The sequence below is a fragment of the Salvelinus namaycush genome, chromosome 22, assembly GCF_016432855.1.
Source record: "Salvelinus namaycush isolate Seneca chromosome 22, SaNama_1.0, whole genome shotgun sequence".
Taxonomy (NCBI): Eukaryota; Metazoa; Chordata; class Actinopteri; order Salmoniformes; family Salmonidae; genus Salvelinus; species Salvelinus namaycush.
In genome coordinates this window covers 8278975-8297465 of record NC_052328.1, presented here as the reverse complement: position 1 = coordinate 8297465, position 18491 = coordinate 8278975, and the positions used below count along the sequence as shown (strand labels likewise).

At 43.3% G+C, this 18491-nt stretch overlaps 1 protein-coding gene across 4 annotated transcripts in view; it reads right to left on the bottom strand.

Moving 5' to 3' along the window:
* lrrfip2 (leucine rich repeat (in FLII) interacting protein 2) overlaps positions 1-18491 on the bottom strand; it is a 64629-nt gene that overhangs the window by 9427 nt on the left and 36711 nt on the right. For 3 of the 4 annotated variants that reach the window (XM_038960302.1, XM_038960304.1, XM_038960301.1), the window contains exons 4-8: positions 9985-10026; positions 9513-9644; positions 8567-8638; positions 7208-7378; positions 2661-2753 (exon numbers count right to left, since the gene is read on the bottom strand). In XM_038960302.1, coding sequence (XP_038816230.1) covers positions 2661-2753; positions 7208-7378; positions 8567-8638; positions 9513-9644; positions 9985-10026 — 510 coding nt within the window. The remainder of the gene's footprint in view (positions 1-2660; positions 2754-7207; positions 7379-8566; positions 8639-9512; positions 9645-9984; positions 10027-18491) is intronic. The other variant, XM_038960303.1, reaches the window with a different exon arrangement.

Genomic DNA, 18491 nt, shown 5'->3' with positions numbered 1-18491 from the left:
TATCTAAAGTAAAAGTAGAAATAATTTAATTCCTTATATTAAGCAAACCAGGCTGCACCATTTTTTTTTTTTTTTTTTTTTTTAAATTCACGGATAGCCAGGGGCACACTTCAACACACCATTTACCAACAAAGCATTTGTGTTCAGTGAGTCCGCCAGATCAGAGGCAGTAGGGAATACCAGGCATGTTGGTCTTGACAAGTGCTTGAATTGGACCATTTTCCTGTCCTGCTATGCATTCAAAATGTAACGAGTATTTTTGGGTGTCAGGGAAAATGTATGGAATAAAAAGTACATTATTTTCTTTAGGAATGTAAAGTTAAAGTTGTGAAAAATATACACTGCTCAAAAAAATAAAGGGAACACTAAAATAACACATCCTAGATCTGAATGAATGAAATATTCTTATTAAATACTTTTTTCTTTACATAGTTGAATGTGCTGACAACAAAATCACACAAAAATTATCAATGGAAATCAAATTTATCAACCCATGGAGGTCTGGATTTGGAGTCACACTCAAAATTAAAGTGGAAAACCACACTACATGCTGATCCAACTTTGATGTAATGACCTTAAAACAAGTCAAAATGAGGCTCAGTAGTGTGTGTGGCCTCCACGTGCCTGTATGACCTCCCTACAACGCCTGGGCATGCTCCTGATGAGGTGGCGGATGGTCTCCTGAGGGATCTCCTCCCAGACCTGGACTAAAGCATCCGCCAACTCCTGGACAGTCTGTGGTGCAACGTGGCGTTGGTGGATGGAGCGAGACATGATGTCCCAGATGTGCTCAATTGGATTCAGGTCTGGGGAACGGGCGGGCCAGTCCATAGCATCAATGCCTTCCTCTTGCAGGAACTGCTGACACACTCCAGCCACATGAGGTCTAGCATTGTCTTGCATTAGGAGGAACCCAGGGCCAACCGCACCAGCATATGGTCTCACAAGGGGTCTGAGGATCTCATCTCGGTACCTAATGGCAGTCAGGCTACCTCTGGCGAGCACATGGAGGGCTGTGCGGCCCCCCAAAGAAATGCCACCCCACACCATGACTGACCCACCGCCAAACCGGTCATGCTGGAGGATGTTGCAGGCAGCAGAACGTTCTCCACGGTGTCTCCAGACTCTGTCACGTCTGTCACATGTGCTCATGTGCTCAGTGTGAACCTGCTTTCATCTGTGAAGAGCACAGGGCGCCAGTGGCGAATTTGGCATTTGCCAGAGAACACCAAGATTGGCAAACGTCCTGCACGGTGTTGGGCTCTAAGCACAACCTCCACCTGTTGACGTCGGACCCTCATACCACCCTCATGGAGTCTGTTTCTGACCGTTTGAGCAGACACATGCACATTTGTGGCCTGCTGGAGGTCATTTTGCAGGGCTCTGGCAGTGCTCCTCCTGCTCAAAGGCGGAGGTAGCGGTCTTGCTGCTGGGTTGTTGCCCTCCTACGGCCTCCTCCACGTCTCCTGATGTACTGGCCTGTCTCCTGGTAGCGCCTCCATGCTCTGGACACTACGCTGACAGACACAGCAAACCTTCTTGCCACAGCTCGCATTGATGTGCCATCCTGGATGAGCTGCACTACCTGAGCCACTTGTGTGGGTTGTAGACTCCGTCTCATGCTACCACTAGAGTGAAAGCACCGCCAGCATTCAAAAGTGACCAAAACATCAGCCAGGAAGCATAGGAACTGAGAAGTGGTCTGTGGTCACCACCTGCAGAACCACTCCTTTATTGGGGGTGTCTTGCTAATTGCCTATAATTTCCACCTGTTGTCTATTCCATTTGCACAACAGCATGTGAAATTTATTGTCAATCAGTGTTGCTTCCTAAGTGGACAGTTTGATTGACTTGGAGTTACATTGTGTTGTTTAAGTGTTCCCTTTATTTTTTTGAGCAGTGTATATAAATAGTAAGTACAGATACCCCCAAAAACTACTTAAGTAGTACTTTAAAGTATTTTACACCACTGCTTTTGGGTTAAGGGTATTGAATCTGAACACAACTTTTCAAATTCCAGACATACAACCAAAACTAAGCAAGCTATATCTATCTGAACATCTATTGCCTCTCACATCCTTCAGAGTCCCTAGCGTGACCTCCTACCCCAATCTTTTTGTCCTTCCAGTTTATCGTTTCCTGCAGGTCAAACACCTCTCTGGTGAGGGTATCTAAGTTAGTCTGGATGCGCTGGTTCTTCTGTAGTGGTATTGCGTACAGACAGAGTGAATGGGGATACAGGGTAAAACAATGAAATAGATTAAAAGGATAGAAAGAGACATGACAGGATAAATTTAGAGGAAAAATAAGAAATGCAGATAAGACAAAAGCATTGAATAGAAATTGAGTGAGAGCGACGAAAGGTAAGAGACCAAAAAAGACCAGAGGAAAGACGGGAGGCCAGAAAATGTTATGGAGAAGAGATCATTTAAATATAGAGAGACGAGGCAAAGAAACATGATAAAGAGCAGACGGAGAAACAGAGTGATGTCAAGAGACACTGGGATGAATGCGAGACAGAGAGAGAAGCACAGTCTCACACTTTGGATCCTCATCAAGATACTGCAGTACAGAGACTACAGGACTGTAGAGAATGGAACTGTAGAAAGAGGTGTAGAACAGATTGCCACCAAATGTTTGCTTTCTTAGTGCAGGCATACCTCTATGAGCTCATCTCTCTGGCGGATTCCCTCTTTTAACTCCACTTGTTTGTGCTGCAGGACTGTGCATGTGTGCTTTTGTCTTTCTAGTTCCTGGAATGAAAGAGAAAGGACTGTTGTTAAACTCAATGACAAAGGGCAAAAACTGCAAAACATTCATCAAACAATCTAAAGTCTCAAACCCCCCCCCCCCCAGCAATATTCCATTGGTGTTTACACCTATACCCTTTTACAGACAGACTTCACAGTATGTTTTTATTTTGAACTCATACATTCTTGCAGAGATGAGCCTTTTATATCTCCCGTGCACATGACGGCAAGGGTAGGAGTAGGAGTGGGCCAATGTGGGTGGATGTCTATTTTAATAAATCCATTGAATATAAACCATCACAAAGAATGCCATTAATCATTTGTTTTAGGCAGGTCCTAAGAAACATTAGACTAACAATTTATTTTCAAAAGAATGTCATATTTTTTTGTTTAACTATGTTACTGGTCAGTAAAAGGCTGCATGAAATCTATAGTTGTTTTGTTCATTAAACAAACAAGACACAGGCTATTCTGATCACAGTCAACACACATTTTACAGTAGGCTAAGAATAATGAAATAACAGAATAAAATCCAAGGAATATTTTTTCCCACAGAACTTGCATCTTGGCAACATGTGGAACCTCTGTCATAAAAAAATAAAATCTAATAATACCATTTTGATACAGAGCCCAGGGCAAGCCCATGCTTTTATGATTCACGTTTCATCTCTTTCCAGCCCTCACTCTGCTTTGTTACATTGAGAGTATCATCGTCATTCTACCGATAGAAAATAACAGCAATCTATATTTTCAAAAACATTGAGTTGTGTTCATATTTCACAACCTCCTCTGGCTTTTGGCACTGCCTATACGCGGTAGTGGACTTCAGGAAACAGCAGAGGGAGCACCCCCCTATCCACAGAGGGGACAGCAGTGGAGAAGGTGGAAAGTTCCTCGGCGTACACATCACGGACAAACTGAAATGGTCCACCCACACAGTGTGGTGAAGAAGGCGCAACAGCGCCTCTTCAACCTCAGGAGGCTGAAGAAATTTGGCTTGTCACCCAAAACCCTGACAAACATTTACAGATGCACAATTGAGAGAATCCTGTCGGGCTGTATCACCACCTGGTACGGCAATTGCACCGCCCACCACTGCAAGGCTCTCCAGAGGGAGGTGCGGTCTGCACAACACATCACCGGGGGCAAACTACCAAGCCCCCCAGGACACCTACAGCACCCGATGTCACAGGAAGGCCAAAAAGGTCATCAAGGACAACAACCAACCGAGCCACTGCCTGTTCACCACGCTACCATCCAGAAGGCGAAGTCAGTACAGGTGCATCAAATCTGGGACCGAGAGACTGAAAAACAGCTTCTATTCTCAAGGCCATCAGACTGTTAAACAGCCATCACTAACACAGAGAGGCTGCTGCCTACATACAGACTTGAAATCATTGGCCACTTTAATAAATGGATCACTAGTCACTTTAATAATGCCACTTTAATAATGTGTACATATCTTGCATTACTTATCTCATATGTATATACTTGCTCATTGATAAATGTATATGTATATTTTCTTATTCCATTCCTTTGATGTGTGTGTATAAGGTAGTTGTGGAATTGTTAGATATTGCTGCACAAGAATGTCTCTACACTCGCAATAACATCTGCTAACCATGTGTATGTGACCAATAAAATTGGATTTGAAGTAAAATAACAGGCCTACACTTGATTTAGGCTACATTATTGCATGCTAAACGTTTCTGATCAGAGATAGATGAGCAAACGAATAAAGATGAGCCATACCACCTCCACTGATTTGCCCAGACAGAGAATTAACCGAATATACAGAGAGAACCAGAATCACATTGATTAAGACAAGTACAGGCGTTTTGGTCAGAAGTAGCCTACTAAGTGACAGCGAGGAAAGAGAAAAATAATCCACTTGTTAAGCTACAAATATTCAAACGGAGATTTAGTGAAAAGAAAAATCGGACATTCATTAAATGATTTATCAAGACCCCACGTGTGTCGCAAAGCAGAGCGAAACAGTGCTGAAATAGTTGACCACACACGGTAGATTATTGCTTCAATCAAATGTATTACAACAATTGGATGACTTTGGGAGTTTCAGTAAGCAAGAGTATGCCTTCAATTGCATTAGCCTACTTGATTCCAATGTTTAATTATTCCTACAGCCATTCTTTATGGATCCATCCAGTTGTGGTTAAGAAAACAGTGCATGTGGTGGGCTATGTGAAGAGATGGGTGAAGTGACATGCCTCGCAAAGTTTACAACTGCCAGGATGATAGTAAGCCGTACGCACAATTTTACCGCAATCATGATTAAACTCACAAAAAAAGATAATTCGTAATAATCCAAATAACTTCACTGTAAAGGGTTTAAACACTGTTTCCAATGCTTGTTCAATGAACCATAAACAATTAATGAACATGCACCTGTGGAACGGTCGTTAAGACACTAACAGCTTACAGACGGTAGGCAATTAAGGTCACAGTTATGAAAACTTAGGACACTAAAGAGGCCTTTCTACTGTTTCTGAAAAATACCAAAAGAAAGATGCCCAGGGTCCCTGCTCATCTGCGTGAATGTGCCTTAGGCATGCTGCAAGGAGGCATGAGGACTGCAGATGTGGCCAGGTCAATAACTTGCAATGTCCGTACTGTGAGACGCCTAAGACAGCGCTACAGGGAGACAGGACGGACAGCTGATCGCCCTCGCAGTGGCACACCGCGTGTAACACCTGCACATCAGAACATCACACCTGCAGGACAGGTACAGGATGGCAACAACAACTGCCCGAGTTACACCAGGATCGCACTATCCCTCCATCAGTGCTCAGACTGTCCGCAATAAACTGAGAGAGGCTGGACTGAGGGCTTGTAGGCCTGTTGTAAGGCAGGTCCTTACCAGACATCACCGGCAACAAACTCGCCTATGGGCACAAACCCACCGTTGCTGGACCAGACAGGACTGGCAAAAAGTGCTCTTCACTGAAGAGTGGCGGTTTTGTCTCACCAGGGGTGATGGTACACCCATTGTCAGCAGAGAGCAGTAGATATCATGGTCAGACTGACTATGGTGCAGTGCCTTCCACTAATATTGGCACCCTTGGTTAATATGAGCAAAACAGGCTGTGAAAAAATTTATTGTTTATCCTCTTGGTGTTTCATTCAAAAATCTAATCTAAGTAAAATAATTGAAAGAAAAAAATGTATTCTTATAAAACAAATATTTTTCTCAAATATATGTGTGCCACAATTATTGGCACCCAGTCATTAAATACTTTGTGCAACTTCCCTTTGCCAAGATAACAGCTATGAGTCTTCTCCTATAATGCGTAATAAGGTTGGAGAACACATGGCAAGGGATCTGAGACCATTCCTCCATACAGAATCTCTCCAGATCCTTCAGATTCCAAGGTCCATGGAGTCCATGATACTATGTATTCTAACAAGTTGTCCAGGGCCTTTGGAAGAAAAACAGCCCCACAACATCAAAGATCCACCTCCATAGTTCACAGTGGGGATGAGGTACTTTTCTGCATGGCTATCTTTGTCTACGCCAAACCCACCTCTGGTGATTGTTTCCAAAAAGCTCTATTTTAGTCTCATCTGACCATAGAACCTGGTCCCAATGAAAGTTCCAGTAACGTTTGGCAAACTGTAGGCGCTTGAGTTTGTCGTTTGATGACGGCAAAGTTTTTTTTTTATGGCAACCCTCCCAAACAACTTGTGGTTATGTCTGATCTTAGTTTTGGAGACATTCTGACTAAGATCCAAGTAACGTCTGCAATTCTCCAGCTGTGATCCTTAGAGATTTGTTGGCCACTCTAACCATCCTCCTCACTGTGCGCGGGGTCAATATAAACACACTTTCTCTTCCAGACCACATGTTAACATCGCCAGTTGCTTTAAACTTCTTAATTATATACCTGATAGTGGAAATGGGCATTTTCAAACGTTGAGCTATTTTCTTCTAGCCATTTCCTGATTTGTGCAGCTCAACAACCTTTTGTCGCACATCATTACTGTATTCTCAGGTCTTTCCCATAGTGAAACAGGAAGTCATGACTTACCTCTTAAGTGTTCCTAATCACTCAGAACTTAAAGACGTAAAACATGAATGGGAATACACTTCAGTTAGATTTTACTTAAGAATTTCTAGAGGTGCTAATAATTGTGGCACACTTTTCGGGAGAAAAATAATTATTTAATTTATTTCACCTTTATTTAAAAAAATCTTACTTGCTAATATTTTGAATGATAGCCCAAGAGGATAAACAGCAAAAAAATGAATTCCCACAGCCCGTTTTTCTCATATTTACCAAGGGTGCCAATATTACTGGAGGGCACTGTGTGTGGACAAGTTGATAGTGTGGTTGGAGACTTTGCTGCAATTTGTATATACTCGCCTCGGTCCGAGTTTGCATGTGTTAACACTAGATGATACCGGTTATCTAAAATGCTGTGTGTGTTTAACACTTCACCTTAGACTTGTCCTCAGTTTCCCTCCGCATCTCGGCCATCTGCTCTTCCATCTCCTCGATCACGTCCTTGAGTGTGTCCACGTTGTAGACGAGGTTGGCTTTGTCGTTGTCCAGCTGTGCGTTCGATACCATGGCCTTTTTATACTTCTCCTCCACCTCCGAGAGCGACTCCTACCAGGGACACACACAGGTGTTTACACACTTAACCATGGTGGGAACTAGCATAGAAAAAGAATGACTATTATTACTATAGTAATTACATTTATTTATCGGAGATAGTGATAATAGAACACTACATTTACTCTTACATTCCTTTAGTATCTCAACCAGGAAACCATGTTTGGGATGTTGGAAAAACACTGGCGACAGACAGACACTGCTATAGATGTTGGGTAGGGTGCAGTGCAGTTAAAATGTAACCTTTATTTTTCAGACTCACCTTCAAATGAGTTCAACTCAATATGACGCATTTTAACAGTGACTAGAGCTCTTGCGCTAAATGAACAATACTCATATAAAAAAAAAACATACAATTTATGTACACTAGTAGTACCTTAAATAAGACCTAAAACAGAGGAAAGGCTCTATCTCAAGGGTTCCACCGGTTGTCCATCTCAGGTTTGATTGTGTTTAAGAATCTGGGGTGGTTGAAACGTCATCACAATGCTCCCCCACCTTGGAATTGTCTCACATTGTAATCAATGACAAAACCCGAGATGGACAAGTGATAACAACTGATACACTTGATACCCATTGTGGATTGATTTTTACGGAGGAATGATTCAAGGCAGTGATGAAAAGGCATCTGGGGAAAAAAAACTACTCGAGGCCAAAGAACAAAAATATATCAAAACATGAGCAAGTTCAGCTATTGGGTTAGTAAAGTACTTTTTTAAAACACAAATTTACTTCCTCAGACTCAGAGAAAAGTGACATTTTTAGGGTGGCTACAGAAAAGAAGCCAGGAGGCCATTCAGTGCTGTGTGAATGAAAGCTTGTCGTCATTTTCTGGGTAGGACTACAAACCCTGAAACCCATCCAACAGGCAGAGGATTGCTGCAAGACAAGACAATTCTTAGTCTTGCTCTTACCCCCAAGCACTGCTGGGGTTCAAGCAAGGCTTTCCATCCTTTCCATTACCAGTGAGTTTCAAACTGAGCAAGAAAGGTCATGCAGGGAACATGCCATCAGACAGGGAGCCAAGATAGAAATGAGTGCTTTTGGTGTTACAGTTAGCGGTTAGTCAGTGGAGCCCTAGAGGGGGTGAGGGAGGGGGAGACGTAGGTACAGTGGGGTTAGTGATGCCATAAGGCTCCCAGAGGACAAGAGAAGGCATGCTGCGAGCTCAGGCCCCTCTACCTTCAGCTCTTTAAGCCCCTGCATGTACCGCCCCTCTACATCCTGAATCTGGTCCTTTAGATCATAGATATCCTGTAGAGCAGACGGGAGGAAGGGTTGGTTGGGGCGAATCGGGGGAAACCAGGGAGAATTAAGGACAGTTTGAGAGATTTAAGACAGAGCACCCGTGCTGTTGGCATCTGAAGACAGTCATTTACCCAACGGTATGCACAGACATACACAAGGACAGCTTTATAGGAAGTCGAAGAAACATGTCACTTCCAGTCTTCCCGTGCAGTCAACACGTAACATAAGGCGTTGAGAGCAGGGAGGTGTGGATGTTCCAGATCATCTCTGAACTCAAATAAAACAGTAGTGAGGAAAAGAGTAAACTACTACACATGGTTCACTGTAAAAAGTAACTTATATTTCAAATCGATTTGACATTTGAATGTTAGTGTTTTAGATTACATTGGTATTGATACTGGTACTGACACACAACTCTTATCTAACCGTATAATGACAGGTTGTAATTAAACCTTGTAATCAATTAAATGTATTCATATAGACCTTTTTACATCAGCCGATGTCAAAGTGCTATACAGAAACCCAGCCTAAAACCCCAAACAGCAAGCAATGCAGGTGTAGAAGCACGGTGTCTAGGAAAAACTCCCTAGAAAGGCAGAGGAACCTAGGTAGAAACCTAGAGGAAACAGGCTCTGAGGGGTGGTCAGTCCTCTTCTGGCTGCGCCGGGTGGAGATTATAACAGTACATGGCCAAGATGTACAAACATTCGTAGATGACAAGCAGGGTCAAATAATAATAATAATAATCACAGTGGTTGTAGAGGGTGCAACAGGTCAGCACCTCAGGAGTAAATGTCAGTTGGCTTTTCATAGCTGAGCATTCAGAGTGGTGTTTATGCAATGGTGTTTATACGACTGGTGGTGGTGTGTGTGTGTGTACCCTCAATTCACTCAGACTGGTGTCAGGATCGACAATGCTGCCTGTGTCTGCACTGCCCCGTCTCGAGGAGGTCCCCCCCAGGGAGGCCAGGGTGGCCGGGGAGAGGCCGGGAGTGGTGCAGCGCGAGGATGGCTAGAAAAGAAAACAACACAAAGCACATAACGGACACACCCCAGGACTGTCATTCAACACTGACACTACTGGGCCCTGGCTTAACTGATCCACCCATTCAGTTCCAACCAGCCCCACTAAGATTATATATCACCCCGGCATTACCACAGCTCTATGCGGAGGTTATGAGGAAACGTAACAATATGGACCTGAACGGTGTGGCGATGAACGCAGGTAGAAATATGGACTGGAAACCTATTTAATGATTTAGACCTACATTGGTCACGGTCATCACTAATACAAATAAAATGGCCTGAAGACCACGAACACGGGATATATCTCTCCTGCTTGTTGTACTCACCCGGCTGTAGTCTACGAAGGTCTTATCACATTTTTCATCCAGCTGAAAAGAAATAAGGAAACAACCATTTAAAAACAGACATGCCAACGGCATCCGCATGCGTGAACTCATTTCGGATCCAAAGTGGCACATGCTCGATGCCAAACCTGATCACACCCTGCAAATCAGTTAGTAGATGGGGTATGAGTTAGGGACTGCTGCATGTTCATAGATCATACCAGGCATAGACACACAGGTTATTCAGAACAGAGAACTTTATTGAATTGCCTTTATTTGCAGCAAACACATGCTGTGAAGACACAAAACTAGCCATAATGCTATTCATAACTAGCCTAGTCCCAGATCTGTTATGTGCTACATAGCCAACACATTGACAATGACTATAGGAGTTGGCTATACAGCAAGCACATAACTGGGCATCAGTATGAAAACACAGGCTGTGAGAAATCGGCCCAAAACACTGTGTGTTACGTGTCCACAACTGCAATCCAGTGCATTCCATCGCACGCCAGTGTGTTGATGGCGGGTAACTTACAGCGTCCAGGTCGTCTGGGATACACAGGTCATCCAGGTCAGACACAACGCTGCCCCTGCGGTTGGAGCGGCTGAAATAGTCAGCGGCCGACTCACTGACGTCAGAGAAATCAGACGACTATTGAGCAGATACAGGGTGGGGGGGGGGGGAATCAGAGACAGACGGATGGTAGAGATAGTGAACGAGGGAGAGGAAGGAAATGAGGTCAGAGGAAAACATGGAAAGTCTAAGAGAGAGAGCCATAGGGCATAGGCCTACATCCAGTCAGTGTGTAATGAAATGTCAACTAAAGGGTAAAAAATAATAAAAAGAACCGAATAGATACGTTGTCCATTTTACAACGGAAATTGAAAAGGGTAGAATGAAGCCTACATATAACGGTGTTGCACACTGACAAGATAGCAGCAAGGCACACCCAAAAAGGTCCCCAAAAGGGAGACATCCAAAGTAAATAACCCATATATAAACCCTAGAAACAGTGCCTGTAACTATTAAATCCCCCCTCCAGAGCCTAACCTAACCCCAGGGTCTCACCACGCTGTCTCTCCTGCCGCGACTGTAGCGCTCCTGGGACACGGTGCTGGCAGTATCGTCGTCAGAGGAGTTCTGTGAGGAGCATGAACAGTCAGGATCCCCCCCCCCCTTATCAGAGTATTGTGACCACATGCACTTGGCACACACCTCACTAACAGTGAAAAAGAGTCTCCGTTCACACACGTCAATCAGATGCATTTTCATTTGCTTTTGAAGCTCTCGAGCTGTGATGACCTTCACAAGCTAATAAAGCCTACTGGCATTCTGTATCTGGATTATACAACAAAACTACTTTTTAGGTCCATCAGGTCGTGTAATTAGGCTGATCTGACCAAATAATACGGAGTAGAACTCAAACAAATTGACGAGAGAGTAGTCCCATCAGCCTACATCGTCTTGACCTGCACACCACTGCGTGCAACACATGGCACCTCAAAACCACAAATGCAATAAAGTGAAAGATACTATACACTTTGCCAATTAATTGTCTATCCAGTCACTGCTATATATTAAAAATGTGCAAGGCACTTAACCCTAATTTGCCGCAGGGGCGCCGTGCTACTATGGCTGACTGTAAAACACCACATTTCACTGCACCTATCCAGTGTGTGACAACAAAACATCCATTTATGCACCCCTAGGCGTGCCGTGAGGATGGCTAGGGAAGAGGGTGTGGGTAGGTAGCCTGTTAGTAATGGCAGTGTGTGGGTTTAAGTATGGCGGAGAGTCTCAGTTCCAGGCTTGGGAGTATGGTAACGCCAGACTAGGTTAGTGTACACCATGCAGGTGGTGTGACTGAATATGGGGCTCACCACAGGGCTGCTCCGGGTGGAGCACCAACTGTACTCAGAGGGCTGTAGTGGGAAGGGGGACACACACACACAGCATTGACAGGGTGGGGACAGACAGGCCAGTATGCTGCTGGCCCTGGTGACATCATTAAACACTATTCAATTATAGACACACAGAACACTTACGGTATGCAATTGAGAACCAGTGTACGAGCCATACAGACCGTCGTCATTTATAGAAGCCTGAAGGCACAAGGGAGAGAGCATCCAGAACTCAGCAACGCACAAGAGGGAGCAACGACCTCAGTCAGAGAATCTTACAGGCCGAGTAACACGCCTTTCTCAATACTAACTAAATATAAACAGTGGGATGTTTCCTGCATCAACCGATTGCTGTAGTTATTCTTAGTAGAAAGCCACTGATCTGACAAAAAGCCATATCTTATCAATCATAGCCCACCAGACCGCATAACCTCGGCCCCACTAAGTGGCCACGGTGACCATTGGACCCAAATATAAATGACCTAGGGAGAACCCTGGCCATGGCTATCAGATGTATCAGATAGGACTGGGGTCTGGTCTTCTTTGAAGGTGATATGAAGGCATGAGTGCGACACTGACCAGGCTGTAGCTGCGCGTCAGCCCCGAACCAGAGCCAGCGGTGGAGGCCACAGACGGGGCCTGTGAGGAGGGGAGAGGTAGAGGAGAAGGGGTGTGAGACAGTTAGAGGACAGCCACAGAGAGCAGGGGTGGGGGTTGGTAGGAAAGTGTCCCCAGTGTGAGGAGAAACAAACGGCATTTCCCTGAGGCCCTGAGAATAGAGCGCTGTGATGCGAATACGACTACAGAGTGAGGCGACCGTCCCCGTCAACTGAAAATGGATGAGGTGTTGCATGTACGTCATTGAGGTCCAACAGCAACTTCATTATAATGAATAACTAACTACTGTAAACCTTTGAGTGCAAACACACACGGACACTATAAAAGCCCTCTGGGCGTAGTTAACCATTCACAATGGGCCACCTCAACTGCCGTTTATACGTCCCATAAACTTGAGTAGATAAAAAACGCTATTCTTCTTTAAGTAGTTTCAGTTCAACTAACTAGCTTTCGCCACTTCATCTAGACAGGGAAGGGCTAGAAATAGGCCAGGACTGAAGAGAAGGACAAACCCGAGGCTGATAGGTGGAAGTAGTGGGAGCAGGAAGTTTGGTGTTCTTTAAGCTGCTGTAGTTCCTCTGATCGTGGTACAAACCAGTCTGGAGGAGGGAGAGGATGAGTGGAATAGTATGATATGACCATAAACAGAGACAGGGGGAAATGAATAATGCACAATAACATGCCAAAGCTGTGACATGCCTTTCCATCTTTATTTCCAATCAAAAATTGGAAGTATCACAGGGCACGGATTATGTCTATAACGGAACAATTATGTAATACATAAAAGCGTGCACAAAGAGAGAAAAACTTCCTAGATAGATTTTCTCAATTACATTGGCCACCAATGTAAATAGGTCCAATTAACTGCTTCCAGTTAGGCGCCCAGAGAAGCTCACACTAGGAGAGAACACACAGACACACACACACTGACCAGCAGGCCCTTCCTGGAGCTGCTGGACACGGGAGTCTTCTTATGCAGGTCGTTGTACACAGAGCTCTGGTATGGAAGAGAGGTCATGAATGGGAGAACACCAGAAGTTAACTCACGCTACCAAAGCAAATCTTACTTAGGGTCACAGTGACCCAAGACCCAAAGCAATGGAAAGTTGCAATAATGTTTCCAGAATTATACTCCTGTCTGAACACTGAACACAGCACACGCACCAAATATTGAACAGCTTGTTGCTTTGCGGCTATAGAAATATAATCAATAGAACCCAGCTAGCACATAACGTTCTGAGAACCATGTTTCATAGAGCTTGGTGAGTGTGTTTGTCCTATCGTTATTTTGCATACAACCTTCCCATAAGGTTTCCTCATGGTTCTATTTAAACTAATACTCTCAAATTGTTCAGAGAATGTTAACAAACAACGTTCTTCTATGGGAGTCCAGCACTTTAGCTTAACGTTTTCTGCAGACTTCATGGTTCAATTTCAAGTCCAGTTCTCAGAACATTAAGAAAACTTTCCATTACAAAACCCCCCCAGAAAACATTAGTAATGTTCAAAGAACGTTCTAAAGTTATTTAAAAATCATACATTCTGTTCCCAACATCAAAACTCTCAATCCTCTATCTTGTTAAGTGTGTTCAGGTGTGTAGGCTGCGCCCACTAATTGGCCACACCTTATTTTAATAAGTGCTCGTTTTCATTTGAAAATGGGGCTGTTTGAATAGATAAAAATGTACAGCTTTGTAAAATAAAACATGGCGTGCTAGCTCCATCATGGTGGCGCAGTGGACTAGTTCCATGGATAGGAAGCAGAAGATCATAGGTTTGAATATCACTAACGCCATACCACAATAAAAAAAATACATATATTTGCATGATTAAAGCCTTTTGCTAATTCATTTACACGTGTCCTATCTGTGCTTGGAGTTCAAAACAGTTAACCCAAACTAAGCTAGCAATGTTTTCAGAATGATATTTAATAACCTATAATTCCTGTTCTCCGAATGTTAATAAACCATAGAAAAACATTCTCAGAACCTCCCTGACAAAATGTACGAAATTTTAACTTCAGTTCTCAGAACGTTTTAATGGCCAATTACTAGCTTACGTTCCCGCCAAACACTTACGTTCCCACAACTTCCAAGGAACAAAACGTGCTAGCTGGGTAGCGTTTTGGTAGTTTACATCGTAAACTCATGGGTATGCTCAAAATGGCTGTCAGTCCTGACTTGATTGGGCACTTTCGTTCTATGGATTCTATTTCTCTTCGCAAATCTCAAAATACAAATCGCGGGAAATACATTTGGAAAGCAAATGCCTACTGCTGAAAAGAGAAGACTAATTTGTCAGTAGAAGCTAAAAAATTAAAATCTCAACGAAAAGCACTGTTTTTCAAAGTAGCTCAGACCTATCTCGAGACCATCACCTGTACAGTGAGCCCAGGCTACACATAGACATGCTATCCATCTTCATCATTGGGTGAGTCAGTACCACTGGAAAGTTGATTTAGTAGCCTACTGTAGCTTATCATATTTATATATTTCCTCCTAATATTGTACAATCTGTGTTTCTTCCTTCTTTCAAGACCAGTGCCCGGTTATCTTAGAACCATAAGGATCCTATGGTTCTAACAATGAACTTCTCCTAAGATGCTTTTGGGAAACCCGGCATAGGCCTTTATTCATCTGCTTGACAGTGTCAGAGTAGCCACTCATTTCAGAATTTGTGTAGTATTAAAAAAAGATTCTGATGTCTCCTGTCATAAAGGCCTAAATGACATAGAATTGCATGAAATGCATTCATAAAAAAGGACAAGTATTCTGTAAGATGTGCGCACTCTACATGATTTACGTAAGTTCTTTTAGTTGAAAATCAGTCACTAACTACATTTCCATCCAGTTTTATGCAAGTCCAACCAACTATATCTAAAGAAAATCACGACAGCTGTGATGGAAACGGAGATGGCACAATTTGATAAATGCTGACAGATAATTGGTTTGTTAGACATCGTTTGATCTTTTTGTCTGTAAAATGTATTATGTGAGAAATGGCGGTGGAAACGCCTTCACGATGCTAATATTGATATAGTAACCATCACATTGAAGCAAACTTGGGGGTCACGCGATATGGTGTGTGTGGTCCTCCCGCTACGACTCGGGAAACCATAAAGTTCATTAGACTTCAGATGAAATAAGTTATGATGAACTTCAGGGGTGGTGAACGTGCCCGGTGATGAGCTTGATGTTGCTTTGCAATAAATATCGAGGGTCTTATTCTGGTGTAATGATCAATGCATGACAAATTCTCACTCTTATCCATAATAATCTTACGTGGCCTAGACTCGCTGTTGGCTAGAGTGCAGACGCCAAAACCAGAGTAGGCACATTTGCTATTTAACGCAACAGTTTGTGACAAAATTATGAGTAGAGTTGAAAATGCGATGGTAAGTGAAACATAAAATGTATGTGCAGTGTCAACACGCACCGATTTTTATCCACAAAAAAGTTATATTTTTGCCAAGGCAGCAGCTACTCTTCCTGGGGTCCAGCAACAATAAGGCAGATATATACAATTAAAAACATTACATGAACAAACATTAAAAACAACACTTTTCACAACACATTGTGTTCCCTCAGGCTACTACTCTACTATCACATATCTACAGCGCATTCAGATCTCTTGACTTTTTCCACATTCTGTTACATTACAGCCTTATTCTATAATGGATTAAATCATTTCCCCCCTCATCATTCTACACACAATACCCCATAATAACAAAGCAAAAACTGTTTTTTTTAGAAATGTTTGCAAATGTATATACAAAGGAAAAACTGAAATATCACATTTACATAAGTATTCAGACCCTTTAGTCAGTACTTTGTTGAAGCACCTTTGGCAGCGATTACAGCCTCGAGTCTTCTTGGTTATGACACTACAAGCTTGGCACAGCTGTATTTGGGGAGTTTCTCCCATTCTTCTCTGCAGATCCTCTCAAGCTCTGTCAGGTTGGATGGGGAGTGTTCACAGCTATTTTCAGGTCTCTCCAGAGATGTTCGATCGGGTTCAAGTCTGGGCTCTGGCTGGGCCACTCAAGGACATTCAGAAACTTGTCCCGAAGCCACTCCTGCGTTGTCTTGGCTGTGTGCTTAGGGTCATTGTCCTGTTGGAAGGTGAACCTTCGGCCCACTCTGAGGTCCTGAGCTCTCTGGAGCAGGTTTTCATCAAGGATCTCTGTACTTTGCTCCATTCATCTTTCCCTCGATCCTGACTAGTCTCCAAGTCGCTGCCGCTGAAAATATCCTCACAGCATGATGCTGCCACTACCATGGTTCACCGTAGGGATGGTGCCAGGTTTCCTCAAGACGTGACGCTTGGCATTCAGGCCAAAGAGTTCAATCTTGGTTTCATCAGAGCAGAGAATCTTTTCTCTCATGGTCAGAGTCTTTAGGTGCCTTTTGGCAAACTCCAAGCAGGCTGTCATGTGCCCTTTCCTGAGGAGTGGTTTCCGTCTTGCCACTCTACAATAAAGGCCTGATAGGTGGAGTGCTGCAGAGATGGTTGTCCTTCTGGAAGGTTCTCCCATCTCCACAGAGGAACTATGGAGCGCTGTTAGAGTGACCATCGGGTTCTTTGTCACCTCCCTGACCAAGGCCCTTCTCCCAAGATTGCTCAGTTTGGCAGTGCGGCCAGCTCTAGAAAAAGTCTTGGTGGTTCCAAACTTCTTCCATTTAAGAATGATGGAGGCCACTATGTTCTTGGGGACCTTCAATGCTGCAGAAATGTTTTTGTACCCTTTCCCAGATCTGTGCCTCGACACAATCTGGTCTCGGAGCTCTACGGACAATTCCTTTGACCTCATGGCTTGGTTTTTGGTTAACTGAGACCTTATAGATGTGTGTGCCTTTCCAAATCAAGTCCAATCAATTGAATTTACCACAGGTGAACTCCAATCAAGTTGTAGAAACATCTTGATGATCAATGGAAACAATTTCGAGTCTCATAGCAAATGGTCTGAATACTTATGTAAATAATGTGTCTGTTTTATATATATATTTTTTATACATTTGTAAAAAAAAATCTAAAAACAGTTTTCACTGTCATTATGGGGTATTGTGTGTAGATTTGAGGGAAAAATATAATTTAATACATTTTAGAATAAGGCTGTAACAAAAGGTGGAAAAAGTCAAGTGGTCTGAATACTTTACGTGTGTGTCGAGTGTGTGTCTTAAGTGTATGTGTGTCTGTGTCTGTGTGTGTGTCTTTTAACAGTCCCCGCATGTCCATGAGGCGTATTTGTATCTGTTTTTAAATCTGATTCTACTGCTTGCATCAGTTACCCGATGTGGAATAGAGTTCCATGTAGCCATGGCTCTATGTAGTACTGTGTGCCTCCCATAGTCTGTTCTAGACTCGGGGATTGTGCAGAGACCTTTGGTAGCATGTCTTGTGGGATATGCATGGGGGTGTCCGAGCTGTGTGCTAGTAGCTTAAACAGACACCTCGGTGCATTCAGCATGTCAACACTTATTACAAAAACAAGCAGTGATGAAGTCAATCTCTCCTCCACCTAGAGCCATGAGAGACTTGCATGCATAATATTAATGTTAGCTCGCCATGTACATTTAAGGGCCAGCTATGCTTCCCTGTTCTGAGCCAATTGTAATTTTCTGAAGTCCCCCTGTGGCACACGACTGAAAAATAGTCCAGGTGCAACAAAACTAGAGCCTGTAGGACCAGCCTTGTTGATAGTTTTTAAAAAAGGCAGAAGAGTGTTTTATCACTGACATACTTCTCCCCATCTTAGCTTCTGTTGTATCAACATGTTTTGACCGTGACAGTTTACAATCCAGTGTTACTCAAAGCAGTTTAGTCACCTTAACTTGCTTAATTTCCACATTATTCATTACAAGATTTAGTTGAGGTTTAGGGTTTAGTGAATGTTTTCCCGAATACAACGCTTTCAGTTTTTGAAATATTTAGGACTCATTTATGCCTTGCCACCCATTCTGAAACTAACTGAAGCAGTGATTTCACTC